An 18034-nucleotide genomic window follows, 5' to 3' on the forward strand; every position below is an offset into this window, starting at 1 on the left:
TAAAGAGCACAAGCACATGCACATCTGTGTGTGTGTGTGCGCACGCGCACACGTACATACATACAGGAGAACCTTGTTATATGCGGATTCTATATCTGCGGTTTCGCATATTCATGAGTGTCTAATTGACACCCGATTTCAGTATCCGTGGATACTAAAAGGGTAAAATCCATGGTTCCTAGAGGGCTGGAAGTGACTGCCAAGATCACTCTCTGCCCTCCATTTTGTTACCAGGAGCCATCTTGTGGCTCATTGCTCTGAAAAACAAGCATTTTTTTCTGCAATTATTTGTGATTATTTGTGGTGCATTTCGCAGCTTTGAGGACATTGCTGGGCACAAGGAGATCCCGCAGAGCACAGTAGAGGGTGTTTGTTTTGTTTTGGGGGTGTGTGTGCTGTGTTTTGCCATTTTTTGGCTCTTTTCTTTAACAAACCAAGCATTTTTCAGTTATTTTTAATGGTTTGGGGGGCATTTGGCATTTTAGTTACCCCAGGCAGCTCGTGGTGTGTGGCGTGTGCAGAGCCTGGCTGCTCCAGTCGTGTGTAGCCCAATGTGTCTACCCAGCTTTTTACCAAGGTAGAACGAACCGATGGTAGGCAATTGTGTGGACAACTGCCCCCAAGTAACTGGGCTCCCTACTGGCCCGCCACTATTTTTGGCAGCGAGCCAGAGGGAAAGAATCGGTGTCACGGAGCTGCTGCAGTACTAAAAGCAGCAACTCCTCTGCTCGTGCACTACCTTCTGGGTCCATGGAGGACCCAGTGCAGCTTTGAGTGCTGCCACTCTGCCATCGCCCCACATGCATGTGGGTGCCTGAGTGATGGAAGTTAAGGAAATCTCCAGACCATCTGCAGGAGGGCAGGTAGGAGCCTGCTTCGCCGCCCACTCTCCCCACTGCCCAGGTAATAGGTTGTGTGAACGACCTTACAGTATTCCAAGTGCAGTCACACCATAAATTTGTATGAGGACATTTACTATGCTGGCAGTCTTATTTTCTGTCCCTTTCCTAATAATGTTGAGCATGGAATTAGCCTTATTTACAGCTGACTCAATCTGGTTTGACATTTTCAGGGAACTGTCCATCACGATCCCAAGATCCAGCTCAGACCTCATCAGCATATATAGGAAGTTCAGGTTTATTTATTTTTTTGCCCCACTGTGAATTATTTTACACTTACACTGAACTTCATTTAGCATTTAAAGGCCATTTCACTTGGATAAATCTTTCTGGAGCTCTTCACAATCTTTTTTTTAACCTTTGTCATAAGCAAACGTGGCTGCTTCCCTGCTCAACTCTTAACTCCAGATCATTAATGAACAAGTTAAAAAACACTGGTCCCAATAGTGATCCTTGGGGGACCCTACTTTACACATCCCTCCACAGAAAATAGTGTCCATTTATTTCTACTCTGCTCTTACATTATCATGACACAACTTGTCTGTGAAGCATCTCCATTTTTCCTGGAAAATGTTGTTGTTTGCCCTGTAAGGTGGGGTGTCTTAGAGAGCCTTGTTCTCTGTTACATGCTTATCTAAATTGCTGCAATCTGTGGTCCTACGATGTAAGTATATTCTGGCTGTGCAGGTTCAGATTATTGGAATAGGTGGCTTTCACTTCCCTTCCACCACTACAGCTGCCAGTCTATACTATCCCTTCCCATCTTAAGCATTACTCAAACATCCATAGATTAGTTTGAGAGTGGGAGGAAGGTGGACTGATAAATCGAGGATGGAATCTGCCTTGTGGCAGAGAAATGCACTTTGATCTTTCTGGTCGATTTGAGCCCTTAACTTCGTAACCTCTTCTAAATGATGCCTGGTACTTCAGTGCTGCTTTATTTTTAATAGCGATGTTTTTATTTTGATTTGTATGCCACTTTGTCTAGTAAGTTGGACAGGCAGCATTTAAAGATAAGATCTTATAGCTTTTGATGGCTTATGTTGAAAAATATTTAGTATATTTGTTCTTTTATTGAGAGGATAGAAAGATGAACATACCAGTAGGAATGCCAGAACTCCCCTCTCTGATGATCCACAATAGTCTATAACATTCTCTTTAACCTTAGTACACACTGTCAGCACTCAGGCAAGAAACTTTGCTGTCCTGGATGTAATGTACTTTGCAGTATCCTTTAACAAAAACAGTTTATCTTGAGAAGAATTAGTCTTTGAGACCAATAATGGATGGATATATTTGGCATGAAGGTCTTTATACATCTCACACTCAAATTTAAAAAGGGTGAGATCTTTCATAGCCTGGAAATTAGAGAAGCAGTTTCTGTTTCTTCCAGCAATACCCTTCGTTCCGCCCTTTCATTCTGCAAGGGAGAAAATGTTCAATCGGGATTATTAGAAAAGGCTGTTCTAAGCTTTACCTCAAGGAGTTAAGGAAGGAGTGCTGCTGAGGATGTGCAAGGTATCTTTCCCTTCTGACAGAAAGCTGTTTTACAAAAGCTGTTTTAATAAATATTCATAAAGTCCTTAAAATTATTTGGACAGTTAGAGGATCTCTGAGCATATGCAGCAGAATACTTTCTCCCTGACATGGGAAATAGGCAAGACATTGAACCCCCAAACTTTTTTTTTAGCTCTGCATCCTCCTAGCAACATTCTAGCAACTGTAAGGAAAATGAACTTCTGGTTAGGCCAGCAACATTTTGGCCCTGTGGCAACCCTAATCCTCTCCATGACCATATAGGTATCTATCCATTCCCTGGAACTCATGCTTCCCATTGTCACCATATGTAAAGTTTTGTATTTAACAAGTCATCAAGTCTGTATCAATCTGCCTGGCAGAGCAGGATTAAAGTCACACTGTTCAATTATACATTAGACAGACTGAGAGAGGGTAGACAGAAAAGCAGGCTGCACTCCGGCAAACAGATCCAATCACCTTGTGTTATAACTTTTTGATGAGATTATTGGTGTTGAAGGGTCTGTCAGCTAATAAAGTTGGAAGGTTTTTCATATACCCTCAATGTAAATAAGTGATTTTTCCTTCCTACCATGGATTGTTGGTTTTGCCGTTTACTTGCCATGAAAGGCAAGTCATTTTTGGTTTAACATGCACTTAGGTTTGTAAAATGAGGCCCAGCTAAAGTGATTCTGACAGGACTGACAGGTGCGGGAATGGGGGCTCAGCTGCTTTAGACCTCTGGACTTGATGAGTCTTACAATAAGTAATCAAATACTGTATGGAATGATTGCAAATGTCAGTATAACATTTTCTGTCAAAAGATGAGAGTGAGTGAGTATGGGTGTGTGTTCTATGAACCTGTGATGGTCAAAAACAATGCTGCTACTTGTGCTTCTACAGGAATTCTGCTCACCTAGGACAATGGGCCAGTTCATCGCTCAACTGGCTCTTCCAACATGCCATCAGCATCTTCCTTCCCCAACCCTGCTTGTATGGGAGAGGCAGAACATGCAAATCACATGGTTTTAAAATGTGCCACCTTGTGAGGAAATGTGCGCACACTCACTCCTCATTGTGCGCTGGGCAGTTGGTGAGGCAACCATCTTCTGAACCAGCCCAGTGTTCTTGAAAGCGTGCTCTAGGGAGCCCTGGGGTTCCTCCTCCCTATTGGCAGACAAGCTTCGCTCAAAGCCATCTTGTCTTCCATTTTGTGAAGTTCCTTCATTAATGTGTGTCCTCAGGGAGAATTGAGTGGGCACACCCTGAGTACATGCAGAGTGCCTGTGACACTCAGAAGGCCTGACCAAGGCCCCCTGTGAGTGGCTTTCCCAAAAATATGGCCCTCTTCTGAAACCCACAGGGGTCCCATGGCAGATAAGATTTATGTCTGAAGGGTTTTCTGTAAGAGGGAAGATTGAAACATGAAATAGCAAATGTGTTTAAGTATCCTAGCACTGTCTTTTATTAAGGAGTTTTAGGTTCTTTTCTGAGCTACCAGGAAGGTCTGCTCAGTGGTATTTATTATATTTATTTATCACATTTTTAATAGCGCCCAAAACACGAGTTCTCTGTTTTGGTAGGCAAAGGAGCCACAGGTTTGATTTGAGGACCTCAAGGTTAGCACAGCAGTTCTCAATCCGGCGTCTCCAGATGAGGGACTACAATTCCCATCCTCCCCAGCAACAATGGCCAAAGGGAGTTGTGGTCTGACAGTATCTGGGGACCCAGGTTTGAGAACTCCTGGGTTAAGGGATCTCTGTCTCAGAGTAACTAAGATGCTAGGAACTGATTTTTGAGACCACCTGCCAATCAGGGAGAACCTTTACCAGACTAGGTGGCCACAGGTTGGATGTTGTGCAAGAGCCCCTTCGTTTGCAACTTTATATCTCAAAAAGCCAGTTTCCCCAATAATGTCAGTATATATAAAAGGCCAGTAGCAAGCAATACTACCAAGATATCATATAGTTCGTTTAAAATATGATATTCTAGTAGCATTGCTTGCTACTTCTACAATAAGAGTGTTTTGAATATCTTTAGTACTCCTATGAACCTGGCGCAGTATTCTTGTCTGGCTGGCATCGGCTCTCCATTCTCTCAAGCAGAGACACTTCCCAGGCCTATTGCCTGACTGAGAACCTTTTTAACTGGAGATGCCAGAGATGAGCCTGGGAATTCATGCATGCAAGTATGTGCGCACTCCGCCACTGCCTTTACATAGAAAAACTATAACGTTAAACCATGTGGTCCCCAGTCGTGGTCCCCAGAGACTGGACTACAGCTCCCATCTTCCCCAAGCTTGGGAACCCTCCTATAACCAGTAATGCTCTGGTTCCTCTAGCATTACTGCCCAAACAAAAACCAAGTTTAAGACATGGGATTCACTATTCTATCAAGGACATAGACTTGCATTTCAGTGCACAGAGATGTATGTTTATTTGCGAATCATGTCAGTAGAAGCTCAGCAATATTCTTGAACAATCTGGGAGAATGCAGCTGCAAAAGCAAGTTCTGTTTCTGCCAGGGTGCTTTCCCCCCAAAGCTAATGTGTAATACTGTTTAACACTGTATCTTAGCTCTTGCTTATTTCTGGTTTGTTTTTGTTCTTTCCCAATAGTGGGGCCGATTACTACGATTATGCCCATGGCCTGAGTGATGATACATACGATTCTTACAGTGAGTAACTTTCATGTTCTGATTGATGAATATGGAAGCAATTACTTTATGTAGAAAGGGAGGAGGGTTCTCAAGTATTTTAAAAACACAGCCTTGCATTAAAAGCCCTCTCGTCCCCGGCCTTCAGTGTGGGATTGAGTGCGGGGGCAGAGTATGTTATTTTATATTTATATAAGAAGCTGAAGCTGTTGTTGAGAAGGCTTCTTTTCTTGGGTGAAGTTAGTCTACAATGTGTCTAGGCTTGTCTGGAGAAGGGGAGACGGGGGGGGTGTGTCTGTGGGGCAGTTAGGCCATTACAGGGGAAGAAAAATCAGAAATCTAATAGCTGTTTCCCCTTCTGACTGTCCTGCCAGCTCTTTGACCTCAGGGAGCAGTACCAACTACCCTCAGAGCCACCTCCTTGCTCCTTTGTAATGCCAGGTCACTCCAGAATAAACCAGAAACATCCATGATCTGATTATGGATGGAGGGGCCAACCTAGTATGTATCGCAGAGACTTGGTTGGAGGAGGTTGGTGGCCCAGTCTAGTCCCAGCTTCTCCCTCTAGGGTACTCTGATGAGGAGCAAGTGAGGGGACATTGGCAGGGAGGTGGAGTGGCTGTGGTCTTTAAGAATAATATCTCCCTTACCAGGATCCCTGTTGAAGTTTCTGGACACACGTTTGATCTGGTCTTCTACATTGAACAAGGTGGTGTTCTGTGGGTGGGGACTCCTGTAATTTTCCCCTTGTTGTGAATTGACCACCATCTGGTTAAGGTTGGATTCACAATCATTCCCCACCTCCACAGGGTTGAGGACCCTATTAGGATGGTCTACCCAAGAAGGTAACTGGATCCAATAGGATTCCAAGAAGCCTTGGAAGGATTTAGTGTTGGCTCTGCTGGTGATTCTGTTGAAGCCCTGAAGGAGAACTGTAACAGCAAACTCACCGAGGCAGTCGATATGATTGCTCCTAAGCGTCCTCTCCAACCTACTTCAAAATTGGCTCCTTGGTTTACAGAAGAACTACGGGAGCTGAAGTGGCAAGGTAGACAACTGGAGTGCAAGTGGAGAAAGACTCTACTCAAATATGACAGATTACAACATAGAGTGCATTTGAAGACTTGATGTGAGCCCTGTAAGATCTTCCCCTCAGGGGAGGGAGCCGCTGTGGGAAGAGCAGAAGGTTCCAAGTTCCCTCCCTGGCAGCATCTCCAAGATAGGGCTGAGAGAGATTCCTGCCTGCAACCTTGGAGAAGCTGCCAGTCTGTGAAGACAATACTGAGCTAGATAGACCAATGGTCTGACTCGGTATATGGCAGCGTCCTGTGTTCCTGAAGACCTATGCTTAGGCAGTACATGTGGCAAAAAAAGTAATGCTTTTCTGCCCATACTGCTTCCACAAGCTCACATCAAGCAGGGTTGTTTAGGGTTGTGAGAGGGCTAGTGCATGTTCCTTCTCCCTTGAATCAGAAATTGGAACCGTCAATTACCCATTGTTTTAATGAGTTCTTTGTTTTAATGAGTTCTTTGTGGATAAAATATCCCGTGTTCAAGTTGACTTAAACTTGAATACCACAATTATTGTAGATTCAAATGTGGAGGTGTCCAGTAACTCTTCTTACATGTTTAGGCTGGATCAGTTTCAGTTTGTGACTCCTGATTATATGGTTGAGCTGCTTGGATTGGTACGGCCTACCACCTGTTCTCTTGACCCTTGTCCAACACAGCTTATAGTATCAGGGTTGTAGGAGGCCTAGTAGAGATTATAAATGCTTTTCTGAGGGAGATCAGGATGCCTTCCTGTCAGTAGACCTCTTCGGAAGAAGCCTGCATTGTATCCCCCCAAATTAACCAACTATAGGCCTATCTCCAACTTTCTGTGGTTGGGCAAAGTTGAGTGGGTCGTGGCCTCCCAGATCCAGACAGTCTTGGAGGAAAATGATTATCTATACCCATTTCAAACTGGTTTTCAGGCAGGCTATGGGGTGGAGACTGCCTTGGTCAGCCTGATGGATGATCTGCAGTGGGGAATTGACAGGAAGGAATGTGACTTTGTTGGTCCTTTTGGATCTCTCAGCAGCTTTCAGTACTATCGAGTATCGACCATATTATCCTTCTGGGGGATACTCCCAATCTGAGGGGTTTCTCTCAGACTGAGGGGTTTCTCTCAACCCCAATCTGAGGGGTTGGGAGTAGGCTGCACTGCTTTGCAATGGTTCTGTTCCTACCTCTCAGACGGATTACAGACAGTATCACTTGGAGACAAAATGTGATTTTTTATATGGCACCCCCCTAGGGCTCTATACTGTCTCACATGATTTTCAATATCTACATGAAGCTGCTAGGAGAGATCATCAGGAGATTTGGTGCAGGGTATTATCAGAATGCTGATGACACCCAGATCTATTTCTCCATGTCAACACCATCGGGAGAAGGCATAACCTCCCTAAATGCCTGCTTGGAGGCAGTGATGGAATAAGATGGAGGTACTTATTGTGCTTGGTCGAAACGTCTGCACACAGATGAAAAAAGTTAGGACCAAAGGGGGTACGTAGATACTCCTGGTTTGCATACATGAGGGTCCATTTCTGCTTGGCTCAGACAAGTGTCAAATTCGATCCCCTATCACTGTCATGTAAACTTTTAGATTTCTTTCTTCCTTGTATATGCATAAATGTGACACAGAATCTAGCCTGTGCTTCTCAGATTCAAAAGAGAACAACTATTAGCCTTGTTGGTAGCCCTCCCACTTATGGTGGAGTGATTCATTCTATGGGCCAGATCATGTTTCCCTGAATATCTCCAACCAGGAGCTTATTCACACTCAAACCTTTTTTGCTTCCCTATCTTGTCAATATTTCATTTTGCACCTGATATCTGCTTTTGATCTCCCTGGGAGAGTGCAGCTGTGTACAAATAAGAATAGTGCAATAAATATTCATGGTGTTTATAGAATTACTGAACAAACAAAAGAGAGAGAGGACCCAGCCTTGAGAAGTCTGAAGTTCTACAGAGAGAAGACAACTAGAAAAAGGAGCAAGGGGAAGAAACCTTGCTTAATAACAAACACAAATGTTGCTCCATGCACTTTGTTTCAGGAGGAGTTCTGATGTGTTAAGTCCAAGTGTACAAAGAAGAAGTTAAGCTGGGGCTTAAAGGAAGAGAGTTCTCGCTTTTGAACACATGGATGTTCAAAAAGGACATTGCAGGCATAGGGAACATACTGAATATTCCCCAGTTGTGGGATGGTTTTGCCATTCTCATAGGAAAGTGGTGCCCCAGTATCTCTGAGAAGCTGCATGGGAACCTTTACTCTAGTATGCCTGGCTGCTGCCTGGGTCTCTTTAATTTGGGCTGAAGTCAGAGGTTGTATGAAAGTCCCCTAGACCCCATTCTTAGCTCAAAGTTCTTTGCAGAATCAGAAACTGCCTTTGAATATTTCCAGTTCGGCCTCCAGGCTTTTTCAGTCCTTTTAAATTTCCTTCTCTGTCCCACTTGGAACAAATTCAAGCAGGTTGTTATTATGCAAAGGTTATACGGGTGCTCTGGAGAGGCAGGAGACCTTAGAGGAGCCAGGATTGTTGTCGATACAGAATAACTTCCAGAGCAGAAACCACATGCTAATCATGAGGATTAATTTTTTTTTAAAGCACTCACACACAAGTGCAGTGGTGACAGGTTTAATTAAAGAAATCTGTTATGGATTAGACACACAAAGCGCGTTAAGAGACACCTTTGCTTCAGGGATAAAAGTTAAACCTTTGGCTTGAGATCAGAGGGACTCAAGCTTCGATCAGTCATGAGGCTGAATTCCTTTTACTTCCCCTTCTCTGCCAACACACACACATTTGCCTGTTGTCAGAATAAGTGACTCACAATTTGCTCACTAATGGGAGTTTCAGCAGTTTTCAGGAACATGAGGGAAAACCGTTTTCTGAAGACTCTCTTGAGGTGTGTGTGGTGGGAGTGCTTTTTTTGTTGTTTTTGAAACAGCATCTTCCACCTGAAGCAACAGTGCCCTCAACTCAGGTTTGTTTGTCATCATAAATTGTTCTTCCACGCAGGCTGTTTGGGTGTCACGGGCTTAAATGTCCGCGAGTCACCTTGAGGGGAAGCAGCTGATGACATGATCATATCAAAAAGGAAAAGTTGTTTTAAGCCTCCTCCTACCCCCTTCATAACATTCTAAATTGGTCTCCATGGACTTGCACAGCTTTGATCGTTTCATGCTTCAGCATTAAAATGAGCTGTCTGTCAGTGGGGGGTGTCGCTTCGGCTGGCTTCATCCCAGTGAAACATTTCCCCAAGAAGGCCTGCGACAGGCTTAATGCAAACATGCTGAAGAAGGCTCCCAGTGGTGGCCATTTCCCCCGCTTCCAAAGCGAGCTATGCCCTATTTTTCCTTGCATTTTCTTTTCCAAGTTTTTCGAAAGTGCGTTGACTGTGGGGAATGTGGCTTAAAAATTTAAATAAAATAGATACTTCCCACATCTTTTTTTTTTTAAAGGCAAAAGAGACAATATACAATTAGACACAATAGCTAACATCCAGGCTAAATCTGTGTTGCTACTAAAGCCACCTAATGGCGCAGCGGGAAATGACTTGCCTAGCAAGTATGAGGCTGCCAGTTCAAATCCCGACTGCTATGTTTTCCAGACAATGGGAAACACCTATATCGGGCAGCAGCGATATAGGAAGATGCTGAAAGGCATCATCTCACACTGAGCGGGAGATAGCAATGGTAAACCCCTCCTGTATTCTACCTAAGACAACCACAGGGCTCTCTGGTTCTCAGGAGTCGAGACTGACTCAACAGCACACTTTACCTTCACTAAGGGGACAGGGTGGTTTTTGTCAAACCTCTCCTTCCTCTGTGCCTGCCACAAATACATTCATTCAGCCCTCAGGGATGTATTTTCGAAAGGCACAATGGGCATCAGAGGAAAGGGGAGATAGGCGATTTTTACCCTTCTCCCCCCGCCTGGTTCTCACTGACGAGGTGACTGTGTCTGGGCTGGACCACAGATGAGGACTGACCTGGTTGAATGTTCCTCCATACAAAAACAAAAAACACCTTTCTGTCATGGAAATGTCACCTGCAGTCTGCAGTGGTGCAGTCCAGATCTGTTTACCACCCCAGTAATAATTAGGTCCAAGATGTCAGGTCACGGGGACCGTGACTTTCTTTAAGCTCCCCTGAGTTCTAGGAAATCCCAAAGGTTCATGACTTTAGGATGCTGAGGCCAAGACGAAGTGTGAGGGAAGGGGTTTAGTTCCACTTCACCTATAAAAACATAGGGATATAGGAAGCTTCCTTATTCTTAGTAGAACCATTGGCCCATTTAATTCAGAATTGTCTACACTGACTGGCAGCGACTTTCCCAGATTCCAGGCAGGAGTCTCTCCCAGCCCTACCTGGAGATGCTGCCAAAGAGTGACCCTGGGACTTTCTGCAAGAGTGCAGATGCTCTTCTACTGAGCTATGGCTCCATCTCAAAGAGGAATATCTTACAGCACTCAGATGCAGTCTCCCATCCAAATGCAAACCAGGGTGGACCCTGATTAGCAGAGGGACAGTTCGTGCTTGCTACCACAAGACCAGCTCTCCTCCCCAGAGACTGGCTTGGTCTACCGGTTATGTTCTTATGGCATGGAATCAGAGTGAAAATAAGGCACAGCCATCAGCAGGAGAAATCTTAACCATGCTTGCCCTTGCTTATTTCAGGACAGGAAGAATGGACTAACTCCAGACACAAGGCGCCACCATCAAGGACAACCAAGGGAGCCTACAGAGAGCAGCCATATGCCAGATACTGATTATACTGTCTGATGTTGTGAAATATCCAATCTCCACCAGTCCTGTATACTGTTCAAAGTAATTTTTTCTATGAACAATCCCTTTTTATTAAAATCAAAGTGCTTAATCTGAATGGACGGACTGAGCTTAATCTATTTTTTGCTGAATGAAAAACCTGGACAGGAAGACATGTGAAATGAGGAGCTTTGTTATTTCCAGATTGTATTTGGGGGACAAAAAATAGGTGAAAAAAACCACACAAAAACAAAGAAAAAATATTAATCCTTTGATTAACTAGTGTTAAAAACAGCTAGGTTTACTAAATATGTTAATCAGTTATTTTAACCTAAGCGTAACCTTTTATTTTAAAGGTTTTCAACAATTTAGTTCTTCTAGTTTTATCCTTCAACCATTTTGCTAGTCTTTCTCTTGCAAACATGCGTAAAAAGGGAAGCAGATCACAAATGCAAATAATGTGGTATTTTGTAACTGAAGTCTTGAAATGTTCTGTAGTGTTAAGCAAAGTTTACTCTTGCTTGATACTAAATAAACTTTTGAAGAAAAAAATCAGTGTGTGTGTGAGAGTATGCATTATTTATTTAAAAACCTTCATAAATAGTAGTAAACAGGGAGGGAGTGATTTAACAACGATCAACATAAAATGGCTCCTACTAAAACATTGTACAACTTTTTTTTTAATAAAATGGTATAAACCGAAAGGTGCATTTCTTTTTATAGATATATATTTATATTTACCTCTACATACAACTTAGACTTAAAGGAAACATCCAAATGGTATGGATCTGCTGGAGTGCCACATTTTAAAACTCTTGGTTTAAAATAGCTAATGCATTTTATGAAACAAACAAAATAATAATAATAAAAACCTGTGACTTAGTTTTCATCTTGTTGAGCATTTCTTCACTAGTGCAACTTTGGAATTTTATTTTTTGTGTTTTGAGAATTTTGGTACCTTAATGACCATCTCGCTCCGTGCTGGAAGCAATAAACTCAATGCTTTTAAAGACTTTCTGACTTTAATTGAGGTCGCTTTCGTCAGATGCAGAGGATGTGTAACCCTTAAAACGGTCTTCATTTGCAAAGGTAAATAAATCAAATAAGATTTTAATCTCACTTAATTTATCTTAATATAACCAATAAAAGCAGGGAGAGTACCAATTAGCAAGTTCTATTTTAGATTATATATAGAAGAGAGGCTTTAAGATCACCACCTAAAATTTCATATTAAAAAGTTTAATTCGTTTTAGTCATCTAAAAAGCCTTAGCTCGGTCAGTTTAATTGGAGCAAATTATTCCCTATTAAACAAATGTAAAACCTCATAACTAGTAACTTGTAATCTTAGAATTTATGGACAAATAATGCAACTAAGAACTTTTAAAATTACAAATGTTTTTTTCTAAAGCTTTTTTAAAATTGTTGGCTTAATGTCTTTTAATGGCAACATAATGAATTGCTTTTTTAAAACAAATATTTTTAGAGTATGGGGTTTTTTTAGTTAGTAAAAAGAAATCTTTTCTCTTGTCAGGAAGCACAGAATGCCTTGGAGAGCTGAGAAGATAAAAGACCTGTTTCTGTTGAGATGCTTTGGTAGGTATCTATATTTATTTTGAGTATGATGTACCAGAGAAACAATTTCTAACTGGTGAAGAACATTTTCAATCTATTTTATATCTTTGCATCCCCTTGAATACTGGTGTAAGAGGGACAGGCTTCATAGACAATTGTTGTAAAAGCATGTACCAAATTTAATTCCGTGTCTCCATGCTCAAGTGATAAATTGCAGCAGGGTGACGTTTTTTTTTCCCTTGGTCACCTTAAAAATTGACTTGGTGGTCAACCTGAAACTCCGAATGAGAATGTTTTGAACATGCCCATCAACCTTCTTTTCAATATCCACGGTTCAAGAGAGCTATTGTAGAAATGGAACACCAAAGTGGCAAGTTAAACCAAAGGCTTTGCTGAGGAAAAATATGGAGATATGGGTGGCTTTAAGAGGGGCTTAGACAAAGTCATGGAGGATAGATCTATCAGTGGCTACTATTCTAGTGGTTATAGGCCACCTCCAGCCTCAAAGGCATGATACTGCTAAATACCAGTTACAGGGGAGCAACAGCAGGAGAGAGGACAAGCCCTCACCCCCTGCCTGTGGGCTTCTTGGAGGCATCTGGCGGGCCACTGTGTGAAACAGGATGCTGGACTAGATGGGCTTTGGGCCTGATCCAGCAGGGCTGTTCTTATGAAATTATGTTCAGAAGACCACTTTCTCTTGGTTATACTCTCTCCTGTAGAATTACAGCCCTATGCATGTTGGGTTGCACACCAAAGCATGAGGTGTTGGGTGAAATCACTGCATTGCAGGAATGTGGCCAGCCCTTATTTGTTGAAGATGTCCTGTCCTGCTTTCTGTTGCGGGTGTGGCAGCAGCCCTGCACATGGTTGGTGTTCAGTTTTTCCAAGTTTCCCATTGGCTCCACTGTTGCATCTTTGTGTTTCTTCAGCTGTTCTCTGTGTTTTGTCACTTAACAGAAATAGAGCACCTTGTATGGCTAGACCTCTGCATTTTCTGCCATTCAGCTATTCTCTCCATCACATACATGCTCAGGAAGGATATCCCAAAAGGCAGGCTTGTATATAGCCACTCAGCTGGTTGCTTCGGGTGACTAAGTGTCACCTCCAGGTGACCAGGTAGAGGACCTTCTCTAAAGGGGGGTTTCCTTGGCTTTTCAGACTTCAGTGTGTCACAGATGGATAATATAGGTGTGTATAGGCAGCTGGGCTAAACCTTTGTGGCTTTGTTTGCAAGACTACCAGAAGGAAGCACTTGTTCTCTTCCTTCCAACTGGTAGTATAACTTTGGACAGAGCTCCACAACTCTGGCCCTCCAGCTGCTGTTGGACTACAGCTCTCCTTATTCCCAGTCACAGTGGACAATAATCAAAGATGATGGGAACTGTAGTCCAGCAGCTACAGAAGTTGAGTAGCCTTGGCTGAGGATGAAGACCATTTCACATAGCCATGGACACTGCTTAACCGCTGATCATTTGTCTCATCAGCACTTGAATTGGCATAGGCTGACACTACTTTTTACCCTGCAATAACGCCTTGGCACCTGCGAATCATGATTGATAAACACACATGCATGAATGGGCTCTGAGTCACAGAATGGGTCTTCTGGTTCTTGCATCTAGTGTCTGTTCTGCTTATGGAGTCAATGTCTACCTTAAAATTACTCATCTTGAATCAGTGTCTAAAACGTACTGTGGTGCAGAATTATATGGAGCTGCTGCACCCCTGCACATTAGCTCACCCGGTTGAAATACATGGGAAGCCCTTGAGCACAGGTGTGAAACTCTTATATGTGAGACTGCATTTGGGCAATTTTAGAGCTTCCTAATAAATTCAGTTGTTTTTGGATGGTTGCCTAAATGGGCTGAACTTTGGCAATCAACTTTAAAGGTAGCAATTTAAAAATGATTGCAATGAAATTTAATTTAGCCATAGCCAAACTTGTACCAAGAGAAACCAAGGAGGCTTCCAGACTTAACTTTGCCCAGTGATGGCAGCACCAGTCCCAGAAAAGAAACTGAATGAGACCTGTTATGGTTGAAGAGCATTTTGAGCTGTTATTGGGGGTGGGGGGCGCACAAACCTCTGAATCAATATGCTGGTCATCTGCAAAGGCAGTCTGATCCCCAGAGGAGGAGGAGATGTGGGAACATTCTAAGAAACAGATCTCAGATCTCACTTGGCGGACTTTGTGTGTTTCTCATAGAAAAGTGGATTCCAAGTTCATTCTGTAGCAGAGCAAAATTATCCTGTTTAAAGCAGGTTTCACTTTCCCTACATGACACACACTTCTATGACTAAAAGTCATCAGTCATTAAAAACTAAAAAATTCATATTAAAAGTGGCATTCGTGCAACATTTTAGTGCAACTTCTAATCTGTCCCATCCCCGGGGCTCATGGTAGGTAACAATGTCCACGTCAATATTCCAATACCTTATTTCAGCATTTAGATAGATATTATGGGTTTTAGGAACCCATGAATACTCATTTAAATACTGGAATTTAAATCCCAATTGGCTTAAAGCCTAGCCATTCAAAAACAATCCAAGCCAGATTTTATTGCACTTTTTAAAACAGCTGGGTTGCTGGTTTAGCAAATTTCAGGAATAACGTATAAATAAAGTAGCTATTCAAGAGACTAAGTTAAGAGTTTGGAGAGAGCATTGTAAAACAGAGAACCAATCCTCTCTAAGTAGTCCATGGTCCAGGACTCTGTCCAATTAAAACATAATAAGGTCATTCACACGACTGCTGTCTGTGGGGCTGGGGAGTGCAGGGAGGGAGAAAAACTGCACCTACCTTCCCCCCAGGCAATTTGTTTGGCAGTGGAACATAGGAAGCTGCCTTCTACTGAGTCAGACCCTTGGTCCATCTAACTCAGTATTGTCTACACAGACTGGCAGTGGCTTCTCCAAGGTTGCAGGCAGGAATCTCTCTCAGCCCTATCTTGGAGATGCTGCCAGGGAAGGAACTTGGAACCTAGATGCTCTTCCCAGAGCGGCTCCATCCCCTGAGGGGAATATCTTACAGTGCTCACACATCAAGTCTCCCATTCATATGCAACCAGGGCAGACCCTGCTTAACTAAGGGGACAAGTCATGCTTGCTACAAGACCAGCTCTCCTCCCAGTGCCACTCGCGTGCCCACACGAGCTGTGCTGCAGTGAGCAGTGCAGCCATCTGGAGGTCAGGGAAACAAAGCCTAGCCTCCAGAAATCCCATGATGCACCCTGTGAGGAGCACAGTGCATTGGGGGATTTCCTTGCTGCTGGGAGCTCTAGCCACCTGGCTCTATGAACTTCTGGCAGCCCAAGTATTCATATGACTGGGGTAGAAGGGCACACTTGTGCCTTTCTACCTCAGTATAAGCCTGGGTAAAAAAAAGATCCAGCATTACTCCGATCAGGTGCTCCACATGATACCTGGGTAGGGTGCAAACCCAAATAGAGCTGCTCGTGTGCATGAGCTCAATATCTAGGACATAGATCTAATGAGGCAAGGCAGTTTTTGAGTCAGTCTAGCCCAACATTTATTTTTCAGCAGTGACCAGCCAAATGCCTCAAAGTTCATGAGCAGAACATCCTGGTTACAACCATCTCCTGAGAGCTAGTTCACAAAAATGTGGTCAACCTTTATCTGGGCCATGCACTTGAGACCTTAGATGGAGGTTCAGATGACTGAATGTTCCTCCAGGCTAATGGAAAATAACCCCTCTATACAAAAAAATCCAAATGCCAAGGAAACATTCCCCCTGATGTCTAGTTTTCTTTATGTGGCTTTTCTGTATTTTGTGTGTGTTGAGGAGCATTCCGTCATGTGAGCCCCCACATGCAGTCTCATGTGGTACACTCCAGACACAGGTTTATCACCTCAGAAGAACCGGACTTGAATATCTCCATCATCTGAGTCTCTAAATGTGGAAATTGAATTTAGCTGTCATGGTTAATACCCATTGGTAGACCTATCCTCTAAATCCCAGTTGCAGGGGAGCAACACCAGGAGAGAGGGCATGCCCTCAACTCTTGCCTGTGGGCTTCCCAAAGGCATCTGGTGGGCCACTGAGAAACAGGATGCTGGACTAGATCGGCCTTGGGCCTGATCCAGCAGGGCTGTTCTTATTTTCCCTCCATGCATTTGTCTGTACCTTTTTCAAAGCTTCTTGAGACACACTTTGCAGATGCAGCAGAATGAAGGATGAATGTGGTGGCAGTATGAACTGTTCCACTTCAGGTTGTAGATGGAAGTTGGGGCGAATTAACGCTTGCTCAAACATCTCTTAAAAATATATGTATCCCTGCAAGTCAGAAATAACCTGAACCTTTCTTCCTGGTGTGCTAAGATCAGCTTGTTTTTCCTTTTTAAGAAAGTGTGTGTTACATAGGAGAGGCGTACCCAGATGATGTTGGACTACAACCCGTATCACCCCCAGCCACGAGTGCCAAAGGCTGGGGGTGATGGAAACTGTAGTTCAACATCATCTGGGAACCCAAGGTTGAGAACTCCTGATAAGGAGAGTATTTAAAAATGGCATCTCCCACATGCAACCTGACGTGGCACAGACTACCCTGCCGCCGTATTCTGTAGCATGTATAGGCCAGACCTGCTCTGGAAGGCCTCGCCATATCTTGTGACACTGAATTCCATACACTAGTTAACATGTCTGTCGTGGCATAACAAAATGCACACTTGCTTAGACTCCATTTGACCTTGTGGCCAGCTAGAATGTCAAGGGGAAGTCAATTCTAATATCCGCCACCCATGTGGAGTATAAAAGTGGTCCGTTGCATCTTTTTAAAACTTATCTTGGAAAACCTTTCTAAAATCTTATCCCTTTGAGTGCAAGCCTTTGGTCATCTCTGCTGAACAGTACACCCACTTCATTATTTGACCTCCCAAAACCACACATAATAAATAGGTTTCCCCGTGTAAATCAGTCACATTTTCTAATTGCTGCTTTCCACCACCTGCAAATGTGATCGTCCCCAGAGTCATCAATAATTATTGGTTCCAAGAATACATACATATGTGTGCCTTTTGTTCTGCTGTTTTCCAGGGACTTCGCTCACTATTTTGGACAGATTCGAAATACCCCCTTCACCGAGGTGCCTAGGAAACAGCCAGCAGCTATTGGAGTCTCCAGTCCAAGTTCTTTTTTTATGCTACCTACTGTATTTTAGTCCTTAATATGTATAGTTTTTTCATATTTCTGTTTTAATTCTCTCAAATGTTTTGTTTTTCATTTGCTACTATAATTCTGTGAAGATGTTAATAAAATATTTTTTCCTTGTTTCATTGCCTTGCACATCAAACTATTGATTCTCTTTTGGGACCTGCAGTTTTTTGCACAGTGGGAGTAACCTTGAGAGGGGTGTTTTTTGCCCCCCAAACCAGCCCATTACTGGAAGGGGCTTATCTGTTGTGTGTGCAGCTAAGCCAAGTAAATAGAGGAGCCTGTTGCAGAAAACACTTTGGCTAAATGTAAACAGACATGTCTGGAGCGCAAGATGACTGGGAGAGAAGGGTTTATGAAGAAGCAAACAACATGATGTATATTTTCATGCCCTCGGGTGAGTTTGC

At 43.2% G+C, this 18034-nt stretch overlaps 1 protein-coding gene across 3 annotated transcripts in view; it reads left to right on the plus strand.

Annotated features, from left to right (window-relative positions):
* KHDRBS3 (KH RNA binding domain containing, signal transduction associated 3) overlaps nucleotides 1-17749 on the plus strand; it is a 145159-nt gene extending 127410 nt beyond the window's left edge. For 2 of the 3 annotated variants that reach the window (XM_053246578.1, XM_053246580.1), the window contains 4 exons: nucleotides 5032-5090; nucleotides 10798-10947; nucleotides 12417-12478; nucleotides 17511-17749. In XM_053246578.1, the coding sequence (XP_053102553.1) occupies nucleotides 5032-5090; nucleotides 10798-10889 (151 nt within the window). In that variant the 3' untranslated portion in view covers nucleotides 10890-10947; nucleotides 12417-12478; nucleotides 17511-17749. Of the gene's footprint in view, nucleotides 1-5031; nucleotides 5091-10797; nucleotides 11974-12416; nucleotides 12479-17510 lie in introns of all 3 variants that reach the window. The other variant, XM_053246579.1, reaches the window with a different exon arrangement.
* The last annotated feature ends 285 nt before the right edge of the window (nucleotides 17750-18034 follow it).

Source organism: Hemicordylus capensis, chromosome 4 (genome assembly GCF_027244095.1).
Source record: "Hemicordylus capensis ecotype Gifberg chromosome 4, rHemCap1.1.pri, whole genome shotgun sequence".
NCBI classification, from domain to species: domain Eukaryota; kingdom Metazoa; phylum Chordata; class Lepidosauria; order Squamata; family Cordylidae; genus Hemicordylus; species Hemicordylus capensis.